This window comes from Castor canadensis, chromosome 8 (assembly GCF_047511655.1).
Source record: "Castor canadensis chromosome 8, mCasCan1.hap1v2, whole genome shotgun sequence".
Lineage (NCBI taxonomy): Eukaryota > Metazoa > Chordata > Mammalia > Rodentia > Castoridae > Castor > Castor canadensis.
Window position 1 is genome coordinate 4,517,645 of NC_133393.1, and position 19,509 is coordinate 4,537,153.

The following is a 19,509-nucleotide window of genomic DNA, read 5'->3' on the forward strand; positions in this document are numbered from 1 at the left end:
ACTGTTGGGAGGAAGAAGAGTAGAGGGTATGGACTGGAAAAATAAGAAATGCTAATCTGAGAGTGAAATAGCATAGCTGAGATTAAATTTTTAAAAAGAACGCAGGAAAAGGCAAGTGAAAATTATGGGTTAAAAATTATTCAAGGAAATAAGAGATGTTAAATGTAGATTCAAAGAAGTTTATATGCTTATAAGCATGAATTTTCTAAAAATAAAATATATCTAAATATATTTTAACTATAAAGGGTCCTTTTAGGAAATAGTATCTCTTTGTTGAAGAATCAAAAAGTACATAATTTCCATAATCTTCCATCAAATTTGTTTATATTATATTCAATAAAATGAGCCTGAATTAACCTGAGAGAGACAGAAATTTAATCTGATGCTTTATTAACAGTCATGTTGAAAATGGTTTTTTTAAGCATTAGTATGTTTTTTTAACTATCTTCTTTTTAGGTTTTTATTGGTAAGCATATCTGCAGTCTATAAAAAGTGATACATTTTCTTTCTTAGATTACTACAAGCATCTTGTTCTATATAAACCAAAAGCAGCAGAACAATAGGCTTGCCAGAGGCCTCCGATGTAGAGTGTTGCTGAGTAACCAAGACCATGTGGACTAAATCTGTTAAAATGGAAAGGGGATACACCCGGGGTTTAAAGAATGATGAAAAACTGACATTTTTATTGTGCTTAATAATTTAGAAATGTATAATTTACATTATTGCTAAGGAAAACATTAACAATATTTTCCTTTTCACAAAATTTTAAGTACTATACTGTATCATTTTCCTATGAAAATTTCCTTTGCTTTCCCTCTCTCTCTCTCTGCATGTGTGTTTGTGTGTATGTGTGTGTGTCTGTCTCTCTGCCTGTCTCTCTCTTACTTAGCTGCTGTACATCTAGAAGATATGCAAGAATATTCTAAAATTTCAGGAGAGGTTATCTCTGGATGGTGAAATTATACAGAAGTGGTCACTTTCCCTATGTATAGTTTTTTCCTATCTGGAGTTCATCAATATCCTGTATTAACATTAAATGCCACATTTCTCAATTCTATGTTGCATACAATTTCATTTTCCCTGAATCAAGACAAGTCATAGAATCAGTGGTAACTTAGATTCCAAGAAAAGATGATTTCATAACTGAAATATTAGCATATTAAATAAAGATGATGATTCAAGACACATTTGACAGAATAACTTCTCTATACCTTAGATTTCAGCCAGAGAGTTTTCCAGGATCTGCAGGGAGGAGGTTAACAATTTGGATGGAGGTTAACAATTTGTACAGGCTCAATAAATTTTTTCAGAAAAGATATATTGAATAGTAATGAAGTTATTTACCGTTACAGGTGAAAAACTGGAGTGAGACAAGTTGAGAAAGAGCTCACAAACCAGGCACACTCAGAGTGCAGTTAAGAAGGAGCTAGGAAGAGTGGTGAGAAAAGGGCTGATTTGTGAAATTACGTGCTATGGAAACACAACCACCAAAAAAATCTGCACATGCCTCATATAGATGAGTACATTTTACTTCCAAATTTGATCAATATAATTTATTTTATTTTCACACAAATATAACACAGCCTAACCTTGAATTAGAGGTAACCTTTCCATCTCCTCTTGTTCAATCTCTACAATTTGTAATTCCAGCAAGATCTTGTCTACAAATCATAGTACACTTTGGACTTTTACCTCTCCTTTGATTATGTCACCTGTCAATGCCATTTTGATAACATATTTCTTTTGTCTTTAGAACATATTCTTAAGGACATATTCACAAGTAAGTGAGAGGCAAGAAATGACCATTTCTCCCAGCACACTGAGTTAGCCTTCACCACCCCTTTAAATTATGCAAAATAGAGTCAAGGGTTCGATAAATTTTAAATTTGTGTCAGAATCTCTCCTACAAAGGAGTCTTCTGGTACCTAAACAAACTGAATATTCTTATTTTCAGTTTCATTTTCCAAAAATGAAAAAACAAAAATGTCTTCCCATTAATGAAGATTTGAAGAAACTGCTTTACCCCGTGAGTTTGACGGCATGGGTCCGTAGTTTTCGATACTTTTCTGATTCTTCATTGGTGCTTGCAACATGCCTGTATATTCCTGCCTTGTAATGGAAGAAATCCTCATGGACCTGCATTACGGCTAAAACAAAACCCAACAGGACAAATGGCAGTTTTTAAAAAATCATCTTTAAAAGTCTCTAGCTCCATCCATTTACCTGCGAATGAGAACATCATCTTAAGCGAATTTAGCCAGGCTCAGAAGGACAAAAATCACAAGTTCTCCCTCATATGCAGATTATAGACCTAAAACAAATGCAGTAATATTATCGGACATGGGTCACACGCTAAGGGGAGAAGGTGCATGGGAGGAATAGGGAAAGGGAAGGAAACCTAAAACTTTAATGTGGTTGATGTGCTCACCATAGAGGAGTGAATATAGTAATCTTAAACTGGCAAAGGCCACAATCTGGTAGAGATGAACCAATTTGGGTTTTAATACATATATGCATGGAAGCAACATAAAGAACCTCCTTATATAGCTATCTTTATCTCAAACCAGCAAAAGTAAATGCAAAAACGAGAAAATAAAATTTTTAAAAAGTCTCTGGAAATTCTTCCAGAGATGAAAGAGAGCAGAAGAGGGGGTGAATTCAAATATGATATATCTGATACATTGCAAGAACTTTTGTAAATGCTACAATGTACCAGTCCACCCAGCACAACAATAATTTAAAAAAGTAAAAAGAAAGGAGAGAAAGAAATTCTCCCAGAATAGAGAATAAAATTATAAGGAGTTAAATCTAAGCAGAGGTTGTGCAAGTCAGCCTAATTTTCCATCCTATTTAATTTCATCCATTACAGCATTTTCTAATTCTCTTATAAACACAAGTTTTTAGCTGTCTAGAACATTGCTTAGGAACACATTATAACTTTAGAATGTCATTCTAGTCTTAATCAACCATGACACTATTGCTAACAAGTGAGCCAAGCCCCTTACGGCAAGGACTGTGTTACTTGCGCAGTTTCTCCACTAACTTTGAACTTTACCACAGCCCTCTTAAAATCCCAAGTCAGTTAGCAGAGAAAGGTGACCCTTGCAAACCAAGCATAAGACAATTATCCTTAATCTTTATGAATAAATACAAACCATTTTTTGCTGAGTTTGAATAAAAGGAAAACCCTTGGCAAAAGAATACACTTTGACGGGATTTCATCTTCCCAGCTCTGGAGAGCTAAGTCAGTGCTGTAGTCTTTGAAAGGAGAGTTTATACTTCATAAAGCTTTCCTTCCTTCCCTCACCTAGATTACTCCTTTTCTGCATTGTGTGGTGCTTTGAGGAAGCCTTGGGCAATTTGAGGCAATGACTTCACCCTTGTCTCCCAGAAAACATGAACTGAAGATTTTAAAAATTGGAATTAGGTATTTATACCTTAAGAACTACAGTAATGCTTACCTATTTTTGTTTGACATGAATTTTAAATAAAAAAGGAACTAAGGTCACTAGCATTTGTTAGATTCTGAAATGAAGCTTATACTCCAAAGTTAAATATAGATTTTTAATATTAACACTTTTCATTCCATGTTTTTAATGTTCACATAGTCTCAAAAGAGGCTAAATCTTCTTTACCTACTCTAAAACACATTCCCATAGGACTTTAAGAATTTATATAACTGTTCTTCATGCAGGTTTCTGCTTTTGTCCTCTTTTCATCACCTGTGCTTATTTTTAATTCTACAGATTTCAGAAGAATGCACAGTGTTATCTATTCAGCATTCTATTCCTTTGACACTCTTTTATACTGAGACGGGGGAACCGCTGTGTATTAGACCAGGCAACAATAAACAGATAATCAAATTTCATCTACAGCAAGAGCCAAACAGCATTCTATCCATTCACAAAAATGCGAAGATGTTTCTAGTGATTTTTTTGTCTACAGAACCATTGACTCCTTCATTCTTAAGATTCAGCTCTGCTCTAAAGCACCATGAATAAAACATATTCTTCATTGCAGAAAAACACTGCCAACTAAATAAAAGGACGAGAAGCAATCACAACTAATTCAAAGCTGGCTTCTTCCTTCAGTCTCTGGGGCCAAACCAGACTTGAAAACCCTATAAACATATAGCTATATAGACAACCACTGTGCAGTTATGCTCTTCTAGAAAGCTGCAGTATGCTTGTTATATAGAATTGCAGCATACATGAGAACAAGAGGTAGCTGCCTTCAGTTTTGCTGTCTTGGCCCTGGCTCTAACTGGCAGGAAGCAGCATCTCAACAAGTCCTTGATAAATGAGCTTTGAATAATTTGCCTTTTTTATTGCTTTGAAGTTTTTTCTCTTTATTTTTGATGCATTATGTGAAATTCATGAAAATTCAATGCATGGGCAGAAAGTAAGCATAAGGTGTTCTTAACTTTTAAATAATTAAGATCCAAATTGATTTTGATTGAAGACAGAGAAGGAAAAAGGCAGGAAGGAGGGGAGAGAAGAAAGAGAGAGAGAGAGAGAGCCCTTGAAATGGTAATACAGGGATGTGGAGATTCAGAAATGTTAAATAAATTACCAGAGGTCACTTAAGTAGCAGGTGCCACTGTTGAAATTTTGAGCTTAGCCTTGAGTTCAATTGTCTTGACTCCTTCAAAGTTCTCATAAAAACACCACTCAATGAATCACATGTAAAATTAGACATAAGGCCCTGCAGTCTTGTAACAGCCAACAAATTATGTAGCTGTAAGGACAAAAATGCTTCCTTTCACTTGTTTCAGATTTTGTGTAATGTTACAGGATTTAAAAAAATAAATTCAAGGCATACATGCTTTGATTTCTCAGTAAATAAAATGATTTCAACATAATTATAAAATCCACGATTCTTGCAATGTACTAAACCAATATAAATTAGATCAACATTCAGAAGGACAAAAAAGAAAAACTTGCCAATAATTCCTCAAGTACATCTATCAAATGTTTTAAATTTAATTTTGACTTATCTCATATTCCTCTGCATTGCTAAGATATTTGGCATCCTTCAGTGTCTACAAACTGAATTCATATTTTATGCTTCATTGGATTTGTGTTCCCAAGCACTTCAAGACAGTGTTTATACAGGAAATATATTCTGTGAATTTATCCTTACTCATGTCATTAGTACAAAATAAAATTCAATAAATAAAGAGAAATATTATCACAGATAATATCTTAAAAAATCAAACTTCTCTATATAGCAAGTCATGTTTAGTTTTGTTATTTACTATTAGTTTACTACCAATAGCACATTTGGTCAAACTTGAAACCTTTTGTACAACACAGAACTCACACTGGCTTATTTGATTTTTCCTGAACGAACAGAAAAAGGAATCTATCATCTTTTCCTATTATTAATCCTCAATTTTTCCAATCTATTACTTAATCCTCTAAAACCAAAAGTATCTAACCTTGTATATGATTCCTACGCATGATCAAATGCATGAAGATTAAATTAATCTCTTGGCATTCCATGTGTGATAGCCTGTTGGTCCAGATGACTTTGAAAAGACTTAAGCTTTCCTCAAATGTGCCATTAATATTTAAAAGTTCAAGTTATAAGTGACTATCTTAAGGTAAAATGGCAGCTAGTCATGTGACAAACTGAGCAAATCCTCTGCAATGGCACTGATTTTAGAACAGTTGAACCCTTCTGAAAATTCTTACAATAAGTGTTGTTTTTTTTTTATTAAACACTTTTTACATGAGGTCAATGTTATGTTGTTTATTAAAGGAGTGAGTAAAACAAAAGCATATTTCATCAAGCTTACCTTGAACTGGTCCATTTTGCATGATTTCTCTCATTATCTCAGTTTCCTGGGATGAAAAGTGGCAATGTGTATCATCATTAATATCAGATGTACTAAGCCTAATGTTTGGTGTCCGATATTAACTGTCATACAATCAACTTAAGTATTATATAATCCACTGTGATGTGGCCATTTGCAATTCACTCTTAACTATGCATTGAAATACTGATATGTGAAATAGCACACTGAGAATTGCTAAAGGTAACATGTGTCCATTTGTTTCATTGGTTTTTGTCACTAATAATTTTGGAATGGAAAGAGACTGTAATAACTTTCTATGGTGACAAAAATAATCAAGGTAAGTTAAAACATTTAATCAGTGGAGATTAGTGGCACCTCCAATCTTCTGGTTACAAGTACTATCCCAAATGACTGCTTGGTGAAGTTCCTCAGTAGCTTGAATATACGTATTTCTATGTTGACACTCAGTGTTGCCATCCGTAGAGAGGCAGGAAGTCATTCATTTATTTCTTCCTTCCTTCTGTATACACTGAGCATGAGGTATTAGAAACCATGATAGAAACAAATATTAACACTGCTTCTATCCTCAAGGTATTTATATCTTCAGAATGTAGTCACAAAATGAAACAACTAATTTCATTATTCTATAATAACTTCTGTTATAAGGCTAAGCATAAAGTGGTATTGATGCAAACAAAAATGAGGAATAAATCCCACTTAGGAGCCAAGGAAAACTTCACAGAGAAGATAAAGTTTTGCCCTAGGCCTTGACTATTGTGTGACATTGCACAGATGGAATGGTAGGGTAAACATTTGGGTCTGAGGAATTATCTCTACTTAAGAGAAGCATGAAAGAGTGTGGTGGAGCTCGAGAACAGAGACCAGTTTTATGTATCGGAAGCATTTGTGGGAAGGCAGAGGAGTGAGTCAAAGGCAGGCAGGACATGAATCTGTAAAAGTAACAGAACAAACAGCTTTTGAAAGGCCTATGTGCTGTGGTAAAAATGCTGGACTGCATTCTGCAGATAACCAGGAGTCACAAAAGATTTGTATATTTTGAAATTGAGACTGGCTAACACTGACATGACAAGAGTAAAATTTGCCCAGACTTTTACTATGATTAACTGGACCCTAAGGAACTCTTTTCCTTTATAGCTGTGTCCACTTCAATTATTTTGTGGAGTCAAGCAAAAATCTTGATAAAAGGAGCTACTACACAAAAATGTCAGCATCATAGCTTTCCAATGTCTAGTTCAAGCCAGGTGCTGGTGGCTCACACCTGTAATCCTAGCTACTTGGGAGGTTGAGATCAGGAGAGTCATGGTCTGAGGCCAGCCTGGGCAAATAGTTCGTGAGACCCCATCACCAAAATAACCAGAGCAAAAATGGACTGGAGATGTGGCTCAAGTGGTAGAACGGCTGCTTTGCAAGTGTGAAGTCCTGAGTTCACACCAAAAAAAAAAAAAAAAAAGAAAAAGAAAAGAAAAAAATCCACACATACACATTATAAAACATAATTTAGAAACTATTTTGGGCACTTTAATTTAAACAAATCCTTTATACTGCTAATAAAAGATTAGAGATCTTATCCAAGTTGGAAATTCTTTAAAGGACACTTCAAGAAAATTTTAAAAATTATATCTGAAAACACAATATTTAATTTGGACTGTAACAGCTTTACATGGTTTTTAAGTAGCATTAATAACAGCAGCTATATGTGTTTGAGAATGTCAGTCATTGCCATTCTTACTATTTAGACTTACATTGGAAGAGACTCTGTATGGAGGAGAACATTGGTAGATCCTGTTGGATTTCTCTATGTTATTGGGACAGGGCTTTGTGGCATGCCGTTTTCCCCGCCCATCTGACCAACTTGCCATGGCACAGATATTATTGGTGGCATTTTGGTCCTTGAAAAGTGGATAGCAAGCATGAGATACCAGTCTAAGAGGAATAAGCAAAAAAAAAGGTAATATTTAGGAAAGTGCTATAATATCCTGTCTATATTCAATTTTACTGACTAAACACTTACAAATTATGCTGGTTACCTGCATGCATAACCTTAAAATATCACCTGATTATAACATGGCAGCTCGATGCATTATATTCCTCCTCCTATGATTTCTTCATTATGAGTTTTTAAGTCTTACTTCAATTCCCTTTAATAAGTGATGCTATCTTTAGTATTGAATGTCCTGAGGATGAATATGGTCATCAATAAAGTCTGTGGTAATATTAATAAGGGAAGGACTCCTTCAACTTGCATATGTAATAATGATGGGAAAGAGCCAAATTAAATAGGAAAATGTCAATTATTCACAGAAGAGAGAGCCTGATAAATTTACAAGTTTTAGAATTAAGGTTGGCTTTTTCGTTTTATTGACATTTTCATTAAGCAGTTTTGAAGATTCTATGTCCATGGTTCAGGATACTTTGGGAAAAATAGAATGCTACATGTATAATATGAAAGTTACTAAGGTAGAAAGTTATCAGATGTATACATTATAAAGAAGATTTTAAAATATTTTGATTTCTGATTTTGAAACTGAACAAAGCAAAGTACAACAAATTATTTGGCTACAAACCTAACAACCTATTGAATATCAAGGTAAATAATAAGGGACATAAAGCCACATAATTAGGTTATATGGATATTTAATGCTGAAATGGCCATAGAAGTATCCATTAAAATTAGTTCAAGAAAATGTAACCATATCCAATAGACTATCAGCATCAGGGCAAGACCTGATGAAAGCAAAGGCATTAAAAATATCTAAACATTTTTTAATCTTACAATAAATATGCTACATTTGTATTAAATGTTGAGTGCTATAAACTGAGTTGTGCCAATCTGAAATTCATACACTGAAACTCTAATGCCTGTACAATAGATTTGAGTTTGGGTCTTTGGGTGATGACTAGGTTCAAAGGAGGTCATGAGAATAGGGCTCCTATTGATAGGATTAGTGCCTTACAAGAAGAAGAGGTTCACTAGAGCTCTGTACCATCTGAGGACAGTGTGAGGAGGAGGCCACCTGCAACCCAGGAAAAGAACCCTTACCAGGATCTGACTCACCAGCACCTTTAGCTTGGATTTTACAGTCTACAGAACATGGTGTCTATTGTTTAATCCATACCATCTCTGTAGTTTGTTATGGAAGCTCAAGAAAACTAACATAAAGAGATTCAGTTGGGTCTCAATAATAATTTATATTCTTAAGTCCTAAGGAGCTTTTGTTTTTTAGTAATATAAAATAGAAGACAACCAAACAATACTCTAACAGGAAGATTTTAGATCAAATTGCCTATTCAAAGTAATACTTTATTAGGCAAAAACTACGAAAAAGTGAAATTACCACCATCAATGTCTGACATTCTTTTGCTTTCATAGCACCTAACTGCTCTATAGCAGACCCAGAGTAAGGAGTAGAAGGTGAAAGAACAAATAAGACATGTTGTACAGCTGTGGTTGTCAGCTGCAGTTTCCTGAGACAAATAACCCGCTTGTAGATTAGCTCTTAGGAGGTGCTGTGTTGGTATCAGGGTATATGACAGTAAGGAAATATACAGCCTGACAATTTTCATCAAATGGGATGGGAGCAATTAATGATACTGATGAGTTGAGGCAAAGTAAATTATTTCTTGATTTTGTTCTTCTTGTTTTTAATCTGATTTTCCTGGTATTGTCTATTCATGAACCTAGGAAACCAAAAGGTACAAGGAAGGTATCAGCAACATTGATTACTTTATCCACTCTGGGGACCCATTTACTTGAGCTCTCATATTAATTTATCTGGAAAAATATGAATTATTCAATAATTATTTCCAATGCCCTGTAATGTCAGTAAGTACCAAGCATAGTGTAGATTTTAAGGTGACATTTATAATTTTTTCCACATTTTGACTTGAGGCAGAACTCATGAGAACCCTAAAAACACACATGGAGAAGCTTATTTACCCACGTTTTCTCAGGAACCACCAAGCCCTGTCAATGCTTCCACCGCTGCATCCATGACCTTTCTTGGCACAGCAAGAGATCAAATTCTGAGGGGACAGATTGGCTGTGTATCGGCCATTGGACTGAATTGCTATTCGATCTGCTGCCACACCTGTTTCAATTAGAATATTGGTTACTATTCAAATGACACATGGTCAAATGTCAATGATATATTTATGTGTTCTAGTCAATTCAACTGTGTTGTAATTTCAGCCATAACTTATAGTATAATTTATAATTTATATGGATATTACTCCACTAACTTATTGGATTTAAAGACTTTCTAGATTCTTATTCTTTTTATGTTCTATATACTTCTGAACTCTTTTTCATTAAAAAACTGGTCAAGTGGTATATTTTCTTTAGGGCAAGAACCATACATTGCTTATGTTTCCATCCCCTGCACACAGAGCAGTGTCTTTCCTATAGTTATGGGCAGATATACTTTTAAATGAATGCAAGTAAGCTGGAGAAATCAAGAAAACTGATCATAGAAATATTTATTGAAAATTTATCATGGTAATTTGATATATTAGAATAAACTGAACTTTTGATTTTTAGGTTAGTATTTAATTTAACCACCCAGGAGACCATACTTCAGCTAATTCAGACTATTATGATTCTATCTTAAGCAAATCTAAAGTTGCATGGCTACTTTCATGCTTATAATATGGTTAAAAATCACTATCTTAATCTTACTTCAATAGATAAGGAATTCACCTTTTATAGGTGTATATATGCAATAGTGAGTATATTAGTAGTTATTTTTATATGTATCATTAACTATTACAATTAGTATTAATATTATTAGTTACATATAATAGTTATGTTCAGCTAAAAATGTAATTATGTATATGCTATATATAGCTATATATGTAATTATGACTTGCAATGTTATGTACATTAACACAGTTATAACAATTGCTATTAACTGTCATAACTATACTAATGAATATTAATATATATATATGCTCACAAATTAACCTTTAACGATTGAACCTTCTATTCCTCTCTAATTCCCTAGCATTAATGTTACAGTAAAGTCATTCCTTCCCTCAACACATTTGCGTTCACATGGCTACAAGCATGGCAGCATTAAAATCACAATGACAAACAAGAAGTGAGACATACAGATCTGTTTTCACAGGATAGCAGATTGGGAAATGTTTCAACCAGAAGCAGAGGTCTATACATGCCATCACTTCACCATGGCTTCATGATAAACTTCTGTGAATGATGAGACCATGAAAAGAGTAGGTGGGTGCCATTCCAATAGGAGATGTTTTTGCTGTTGAGTATGTAGAACACTCAGTTTTAATGTCTAATATCAGGCTAAACCCAGGAGATTATTTTATTCTGTAAAGTCATACCTTTTCTTCTACCCATTCTTTTTTGTCAGTGGAAGTTACTGTTTTTTTCTCATCAAAATTTTCTGCTCACTGGACCTCCTCCTGGTGCTAACTTGGAATTTTTCTAAAATAATTCATTTTAAAACAACCCATGTGCATATGTATCTCCATATAGTTTTTTATGTAACTATAGGATATGTACACTTTCGGCATGTTTTAGATGCTTAATATATGTTAGATCTGCAACCTTCCTCTTCCTTGTCGATTTCTGTCTTTGTTTTACTAGGATACGCTTCTCAGGAGCGTTATCCCACCGCCTCTGATATTCTCTGGAGAACAATTCCCTACTTCATAAAAGAAAACAGAAATCCTTTGGTGCTTTGACATTGAGAACAAGGATCAGGGTCAAGCATAATTTTTTCTAAATATTAGTATAATTTTTATCATCCACAAATATTTTTACAACATGGAGACAACAGTAGCCAAGGAGTTGGAAACCTGGCATATAGGATCATTTCTGACACATCTCAACTTTTGGCTTCAGGTGAGTCACCCCCACCACCACCACCATTGTGGCCCCTTTATAAAGCTAGAGGATTGAAAAAGGTGACCTCCAGGATCTTTTCCAGCTTCACGAATCTAGATTTCATCTAAGGACAAGTGTTTTAAATCCTAGTGTTGTGCAATAAGATGTCCTTACTGGTATAGACATTTCCGGATGTCAGTGAGAACTTGATCCAAATTCACTTGAAATATTTTGGAAAGGTCAGAAGATTTTAAAAAGGCTAGGCTCTGCCAATCATTTTCTATTCCCTTTTTGAAAGCTCATATTGGGCATTAGCTCTGAGAACTCCTCTATTATTTTCCATGTTTATTTTATTTTTTTTCCTCAAAATGACTCCCATTCTGAACACCCTCAATTCTTCAGCTTCTCACAAACAGTTTGAATTTTATTTATTCATATTCATGTTTTCAAGTGGCATATTTATTCCATTTTGTAGTGTTTCATTTACCTCATGAATATGTTTTCCCCATTTTTAACTACTATTTCCTGACACAACATTCTAGATCTTTTGGAGAGCTTAGTTTATTATTTTCTTTTTATAAACATACACACAAAAAGAATGGACTTGACTTACCATACTTATTTCACAGGATATAAAAACTGTGTCTTCTGAAACTACAAAAGTGTTGAAAACATTCTGTCTGTTGGTCTGGTGAATAAAATAGTTGGACAATCCAGACTTATTGAGATTGTGCTGAGTCTATCTGCAGAGTTATGATTTGGAAACACCAAAATATACCCTCCAGATCAGCCTCAGGATCTCACCACTAACAGCTTTGTTTAATCATCGGAAATACTGGTTGACCTTAAATTTAAGGAAAAGTTCTTACGAAGCACCTGAGAGGTACAACTCATTAACCACATAACCACAAAGTAGCAAATGTTTTAGTTCACTAAATCTCTCTCCACCCTTCAGAAACAGGGTTCAAAAGAACCCATATGGATTTCTAATGCAATAAGAACTCAGATTCCCCAGAGAGCATTAGTACTGGAAGGGACCAGCATAGAATTAACAGATGCAGCACTGCATAGGTGAACACGCCGAGGTTGCGGATCTGACATGTGCACTTCTGGAAAGACCTGGCTAATTCTACAGAGCAGAGTAGATAGACAAAGAGGTCAGCATTCCACTCTTCGGAGCTGGCTTCTCTAAGAACCTGTGCTCTTATTTCACAATGTTTTCACGGCTTTTACCTACTTCTGGTCATTCCTTTGAAATCATTGCCTACGTCAGAGTTTTAGAAAGATTTTTAATAGTACTCACTCATTGTGTTCAATTCTATTTAATTGCTGAAATGCAATCACTACTCACTTGAGAACAATTTTTGTGATCAAATCTTGGAATTAGCCTGAGTAATTTATTTATTGGACTTCTGAACTTCTGCGATAATAGATATAGAAGAAGTACTCTTTGCACTTTTGGAGTAGAGCAATACTAATTCAGAAGCTCCTTGTGCTAAAAGATCAGTTATATCACTTTAAAGTCAGAATTTATATGCCTATTTTTATTTAAAATGAGATGAAAACCATTTGATTTGTTGTTACTTATTTATAAAGTTTTACTTTTCTTCAAAAGAGTTTAATAACTAAATATATTTTTGCAAATGTTATAAAAAGAGAATATAAGGATTTTGTGGGGGAGGATTACAGATAATGATAAGAGTGAAGGGGAGCCTTCATATTCTTATCTGTCCATCACTCTCAGAAAATAAATTCTGACTTTGCACTACTCCTTTGATTCACTCCCTCTTTAAAATTACACATCTGTGACCAATTTTTAGACTAAATCTATAATCTTCAGGTTGCTTTTTTAAGTGAGAATAAGATTTTATTTTACTTAATCATAGGTTAATATTTAAATATTATAATTTTTAAAATTTTTAATTACTCTCTCAGGCTCTAGAATCAAGGGGAAAATTACAAGAAAGTAATTAAAATTATTTCATTAGGTAGAAAACCCAAAACATGAAAGCGTTTGATGGCCCCACTCCAGAGGAGCTAAAACAGAAACCTTAAAGTGACAGAGGTTATCATGAGAAGGGGATCAGTAACCAGTGCAAAGATCAGTTAGAGATGAATCAACATGGGTCATAACACATGTACACGAAAGCAATGCTAGGAATATTTCTGTATAGCTATCCTCACCTCAACTAGCAAAATGCTTTGTCTTCCTTATTAGGCTTGTCTCTTTTCTTCAACAAAATTAGTGATAAAGGCAGAACAGGACCTGCCTGGAACTGGGGGGAGGGAGGAGAGAGGGGAGGGGGCAGGGGGGAGAAATGACCCAAACAATGTATGCACATGTGAATAAATGAATAATTAATTTTTAAAAAGAAACAAAAATAAATAAAATAAAATGACTTCATTACTTGCAGTGGAAAACGCCCAGGAGGCAGCACAATTTTTTTGGTCCAATGGACCATGAGTCCATCCAGGCCACTTATAAGAAGCAATGAAAACCTCTGGCAGATCAGTTTGGGCAGGTAAAGAAGCCTAGAGGGAAGAGAGGCAGATGTGTTAGATTCTCTCAAATGTATCCCAATAGCCACTATAAGAAGATGGGATGCCCTTTTGTAATATTTATACTTACTTTCTAATTATTTTATATATTTGAGTACCTAAAGAAAGTATAGCTATATAAGATTTCTTTTTCATTCTGTTTAAAAGTGGCAATTCAGTGTGGAGAATCAGAACACAACACAAAATCATAAAAACAATACATAGATTGCTTTTCTGGGTTGTCACACAGCACAGTAACTTCAGCCAATGCTCGGTCACCTTGGATCAGAGTTTGCTCAACCACATGAAAGATAGCATGAGGCTATTTAAATTTGCCCTCATAAAGAATGTTTACTTTTCTATCCCCCTATTTTTGAGAGTGTATGTGATTATGGGGTGAAATTAATTTTGAAATGATGCCTTTATGGTAACTACATATTGACACACTCAGCACCCCAAGGACCACATCACTTTATACCAGTTATGGGGAAATGAAACTGAAATGAAGAACTGGTTGAGACTTGTGAAATCTTTGACGATTAAAAAGGACTACAATACAATGATGTCTCAAAAGTCTGTATTAGTGTTCTGACAGAGTCAATTTTGGCAACTGTCTTTCCAAGAAGGCAAATTAAATGTCATGGAACTCTGTGCATCAAAGAGAATCTATAATCCTCTTTCTTGTAACTTTACTAGAGTGATGACTTTCTCTTTGAAAATAATCAAGACTCAAACAAAATAAGGATTTTTTATTCATTTTTCTTCACTTATGTATACCTGCTTCTCTCTCTCTCTCTCTCTCTCTCTCTCAGACACACACACACACACACACACACACACACACACACACACACTTATTTTTGAGAGAGTGCTTTACATTTTCTTTTTTATTTATTTATTTGGTGGTGGTACTGGGGTTTGAACTCAGGGCTTTGCACTTGCTAGGCAGGTGCTCTACCACTTGAGCTATATCCCAGCCCTTTTTGTTTAGTTATTTTTTAAAAGAGTCTCATGTTTATGTCTGGACCATGATCCTCTTACATATGCTTTCCCCTAGCTGGGATGATAGGCTCACTCCACCAGGACCAGCTTTATTGGATGAGATGGGGTCTAGTGAACTTTTCACCCAACCTGGCCTCCAACAGTGATCCACCCAATCTCTGCCTTCCATGTAACGTCATTATTTTCTTTTATCTTCTCAATACCTCAATGTAATAAAATCAGAAGAAATAGTATTAGCTCTTTTTCAGAAATGACTTCCAAAAGCTACAAGATGTGCTAAGAATTCTCAGCTGAGTAAGATTTACTCCTGATACTAGACCCATGTTTTAAAATTCGTACCACTCTTCTCCATTTCAATCATTTCCCTATTTTATCAGAAACACATGGATGCAGCACTCTGTAAAAAGTAAACTTTTACCTAATTAAAATTTTTATGATCATTGAAAAAGTGAAATTATCCATCTGATATTTTGCAAAAAATTACTTCTGACAAGTACATAATAGCTTCAAAGTCTAAAGCAAGGAAAATTTAGAATTTACACGTCTGCTTGAAAAGATATCCATCCAAAATAATTTATAAATTGTTAACATTAATGGAAGCACTTGGTTTTGATTTAAAGAGCTATTACCACTGGATAAGAATGTTTTAATCACTGCAACTCAGATGATGTAAGAAAATGCCAGGAACTGCAAGCAGACCTCTGCACTGTGCCTCATGGTAACCTCACAAAAAGTCAAGTGATTTTGGATTTGAATGCCATCAGATGGACCACATGGCAGAAACTCAGAGTTGGAGCACAATAAACACATTGCTCTAAGAAGGATAGTTTCAGATATCTAGACTCAGGCTCCAAAGCGTCTTCCTACATGAGACAGGGATACACACCTTTTACATTACTCACACCTCCCAATTTTATTGTTATTGGTTTATCATGTGCATTTAAGCACTTATCATACTAGATTGCCTGAAGTTTCTAGAAAAATAGATAGAAAGTCAGTTGTTAGAGTGTCACTTTAAAATACCAATTTAATAACATAGCAAAGATGCATCCCTTCTGCTCGGTTGAAGCAATAAAGATTTAACTATTACTTCAAATGCATTTCAGCAGGATTGAGTTATTTAGAACAGGGCTTCCACATTTGAAAGGTTATCAGACTGTTTTGCTCATGAGAGATATTTCATCTGATAATAATGATAGGCTATGCATTAGGTAAATTTCATCTGTTAAAAATAGTTTCTCCATAGGCACCTTAAGTTGAACCATTAAACCAGCATGCTTTGCTGCATATGATTTGTTCCTTAAAAAATATAAATGGACAATCCTTCTCAACAAGATCAGGCACAAGTGAAACAACAATCAAAATGACATTTTTATTGAAAATGTATTTACCAATCCTCTAAGCCAGTTAAATTCATAAAATTCATCTATTGGATTTTTAAAGATTGTTTTACTACTTACTTAACAATGCTTTTCCTAAAAATAAGCTCCTAGGACTTGAAGTGTATCAGACATATATAACCTTGCAATTGTATTTGCTTCACCATATCAGATAATCTGATCTAATGAACACAGAAAACTTTATATCCCACTATTCCGTAATTATTGTGCCCCTGTAAAGTAAGAGTATCTTAGAGCTTATAAGTAAAGGTGAGCATTACAGCTTTTAGGTAATAGAAGTCTGCCTTCAGTAAATGATACTTTATAAAAACTTAATTTTTTCCATAAAGTAAAAAAATAATCAAGAGAACGAGCTAAGGGTCATAGGAATTTCAAAATTAATATCTAAATAAGACAAAGTTATTATAGCAAGATTTATAATCTTCCACTTTGGCATTTTAAATTCTTTATGCTGTCAGGTTGAAAAGGTTTCAGTCATAATTTAATTTAACAATTAATTTAATTATATTTCCAAATCAAATTAGCTGAATAGTTTCCCTATTTTAATATTTTCATTTAGAAATTAAGGAAATTATGCACAAATAGGAGTATTAAATTCAATGACTGGAGAATTTTTCACAATAACCCCTGCATATAACTGAATTAAAATCTCTGAAGAAGTAATGGGAATGTAATCACAGAGTGTCTTGGGAGAAACTAGCAGACTTTGTACAACTACTCACTTCCCACTGTGGACTTACCCCCTTCATCTTCAACTGCACATTCTCCCTCACTTCCTCGTGGATAGGTAGAGTGACCAGAGAAGCAAATAACGCAACAAAGAACATAAATCTGCTCTGACCTTTCACAGGCTGAGAGCAGCAGCCATGAACACCAAGAGATTTCTCCTCAACTATTTGACATTGGAAAGGAAAGAGCTGATTTTCTGGTTGTTGGTGTCTAAATGAATCTTTGTGTCTTCAATAATATTTATCTTTGTGCTATCACATTTAAAATGTTACCCTTTGATATTTCCCTAGTTTCTTCTAATAGAGTGATTTGTAATGATCTGTAAATATCAGTACTGTGTGAGGACGCTGTGGCAGGTGAGAGTTTTCCATTCTTGCTTTCTTCAAAGGAGTAGAAGCTTTGTCTCTACACATGCAGGATCAGAAAAATGACTACATCTATTGATTAGACTTCCTGTGGGCAGGAATTTGAGTGTTATAGATGGGCAGAAAGCACTCTTCTTGAAACATTACGACCTTGACAACAGAGGCCCTGGGAAATGGAGCAATGAGAGGAAAGGATGGACATCAACCTCCAGATTTGTTGGTGAAAGATCAATTTACGTTTTATCTATGTCACTGCCATTTTTGTGTTTTGCCTCAGAACAAGTGTTCTGAGGAATTTTGATAGGTAATTTTAAAAGGAATTCATTAATCAAACACTTCTAAGAAATTTTGGTTTTGAAATTTAAACAGATTTTTGTCTTCACTGAAATATTTTTAAAAAACTGCCAGAGTATGTGAGGCTCTAAAAAGGAGAAATAATTCTTTTGGCTTTAGAAATTCTCTACTTGGCCCCATATGAAATGCTTTATTTTATTTCATTTCATATTATCTTCATTGTGAATCAAATAAAGAACTTTCTGTTTTGTGCATGATATTTTGGGAAAAAACAGCATTTATGGTAAAGACAGACCTAGACATGGGGAAGCCAGAGAGTAGGTACCTGGTGTATCAGCTCACTGAACAACCTCAGCAATCTACTTTTCCACAGCCACAAATATTTGTTCATATGGAGGAAAAAGTAAACTTTCACATTTCTTTTTGAAGATTTGTCCTGTGGTGATCAATTCATTCCCACTGTGTTGGTCAAGCCACATTCAATTATATCACAGTGTTCTGCATCAAACTGTGACTAGTATAGAAAGACAAAATTGAAAACAGGAGAATGGATTTGAAAGACAAAACATTCATTCAGCCTCAAGTGCAGGTGAATGAGCACGGAGACCAAGTGTATACTGTAACGCTTACTGGAAGGTTAGGTGTTCCATTCTGAGAAAGAAGGGAAAAAGAAAGAGACACTTGAGAATCTCTTTGAATTTTAAAATCTTTAATTTAATGACATCAGTAATACTAATCTGTCCCTGCCCTTTTGCTTTATGGATGAGAAGATTCTGAGGTGAGCTGAGGGAAACACATAAACATGGGCTTGCCATGACTCCTGGCTGTACCCTCCTCTGTAGCACCATCAGCTCTTACACTTTCTGCCTTAGTGGAGGAAATGATCATTTCTGTTCAATATTGTGTACAGTACGTAACAGTATGCCTGGGTTTTTTACTCTTATTGTCAGTATTTTGGTTCCTATTCATGCTTCTGTTTACACAGTTGGCATGTTATTGGAATCAAGTCGAAGATGTTTATTTAGAAAAGAGTTATTCTCAATGAAATAAAAAACTTCAATAGCCTATGAGTGTAGAAAGTCTCTAAACTTGGAAGGTGAACCTCACCTTCCAACTGAGGTGAACGTCAGTTTTCCCAAAGGTTTATCTCATGGCCCAGTATTTGCTATCATTGAAACTGATTTCAGAAAGAAAAATAGGTTCCTCCTATTTTAACCAAATGACTAGAGAAATAAGTTCAATCAACTGCCTTGTGTTATCTAGATAATGATAAAGTATCCAGGTGATGAAATGAATTTTTTATTTCTGGTCTCAAAAATTAGTTTAAAGTCATTATATATCATTATATATTAGACTCCTTTTTTTTTTGGTGGTGGTAGTATTGGGGTTTGAACTGATGGCTTCTCACTTGTTAAACAGGGGTTCTACTGCTTAAGCCACCACACCCCCAGCCCTAATTATTTTGTAATTTGCACTTGAAGATCCTTTTTTAAAATTTTGCAGTACTGG

The 19,509-nt window shown here is 34.6% G+C and overlaps 1 protein-coding gene across 7 annotated transcripts in view; it reads right to left on the reverse strand.

Moving 5' to 3' along the window:
• The window catches only part of Tinag (tubulointerstitial nephritis antigen), a 90,738-nt gene that overhangs the window by 46,874 nt on the left and 24,355 nt on the right, over nt 1–19,509 (reverse strand). For 5 of the 7 annotated variants that reach the window (XR_012450613.1, XM_074081888.1, XM_074081887.1 and 2 more), the window contains exons 5-9: nt 14,081–14,204; nt 9,759–9,909; nt 7,564–7,744; nt 5,801–5,846; nt 2,024–2,147 (exon numbers count right to left, since the gene is read on the reverse strand). Coding sequence is in view for 6 of the 7 variants with exons in the window: in XM_074081888.1 (XP_073937989.1) it covers nt 2,024–2,147; nt 5,801–5,846; nt 7,564–7,744; nt 9,759–9,909; nt 14,081–14,204 (626 nt within the window). In the remaining variant the exon portion in view is untranslated. The remainder of the gene's footprint in view (nt 1–2,023; nt 2,148–5,800; nt 5,847–7,563; nt 7,745–9,758; nt 9,910–14,080; nt 14,205–19,509) is intronic. The other 2 variants (XM_074081890.1, XM_074081889.1) reach the window with 2 other exon arrangements.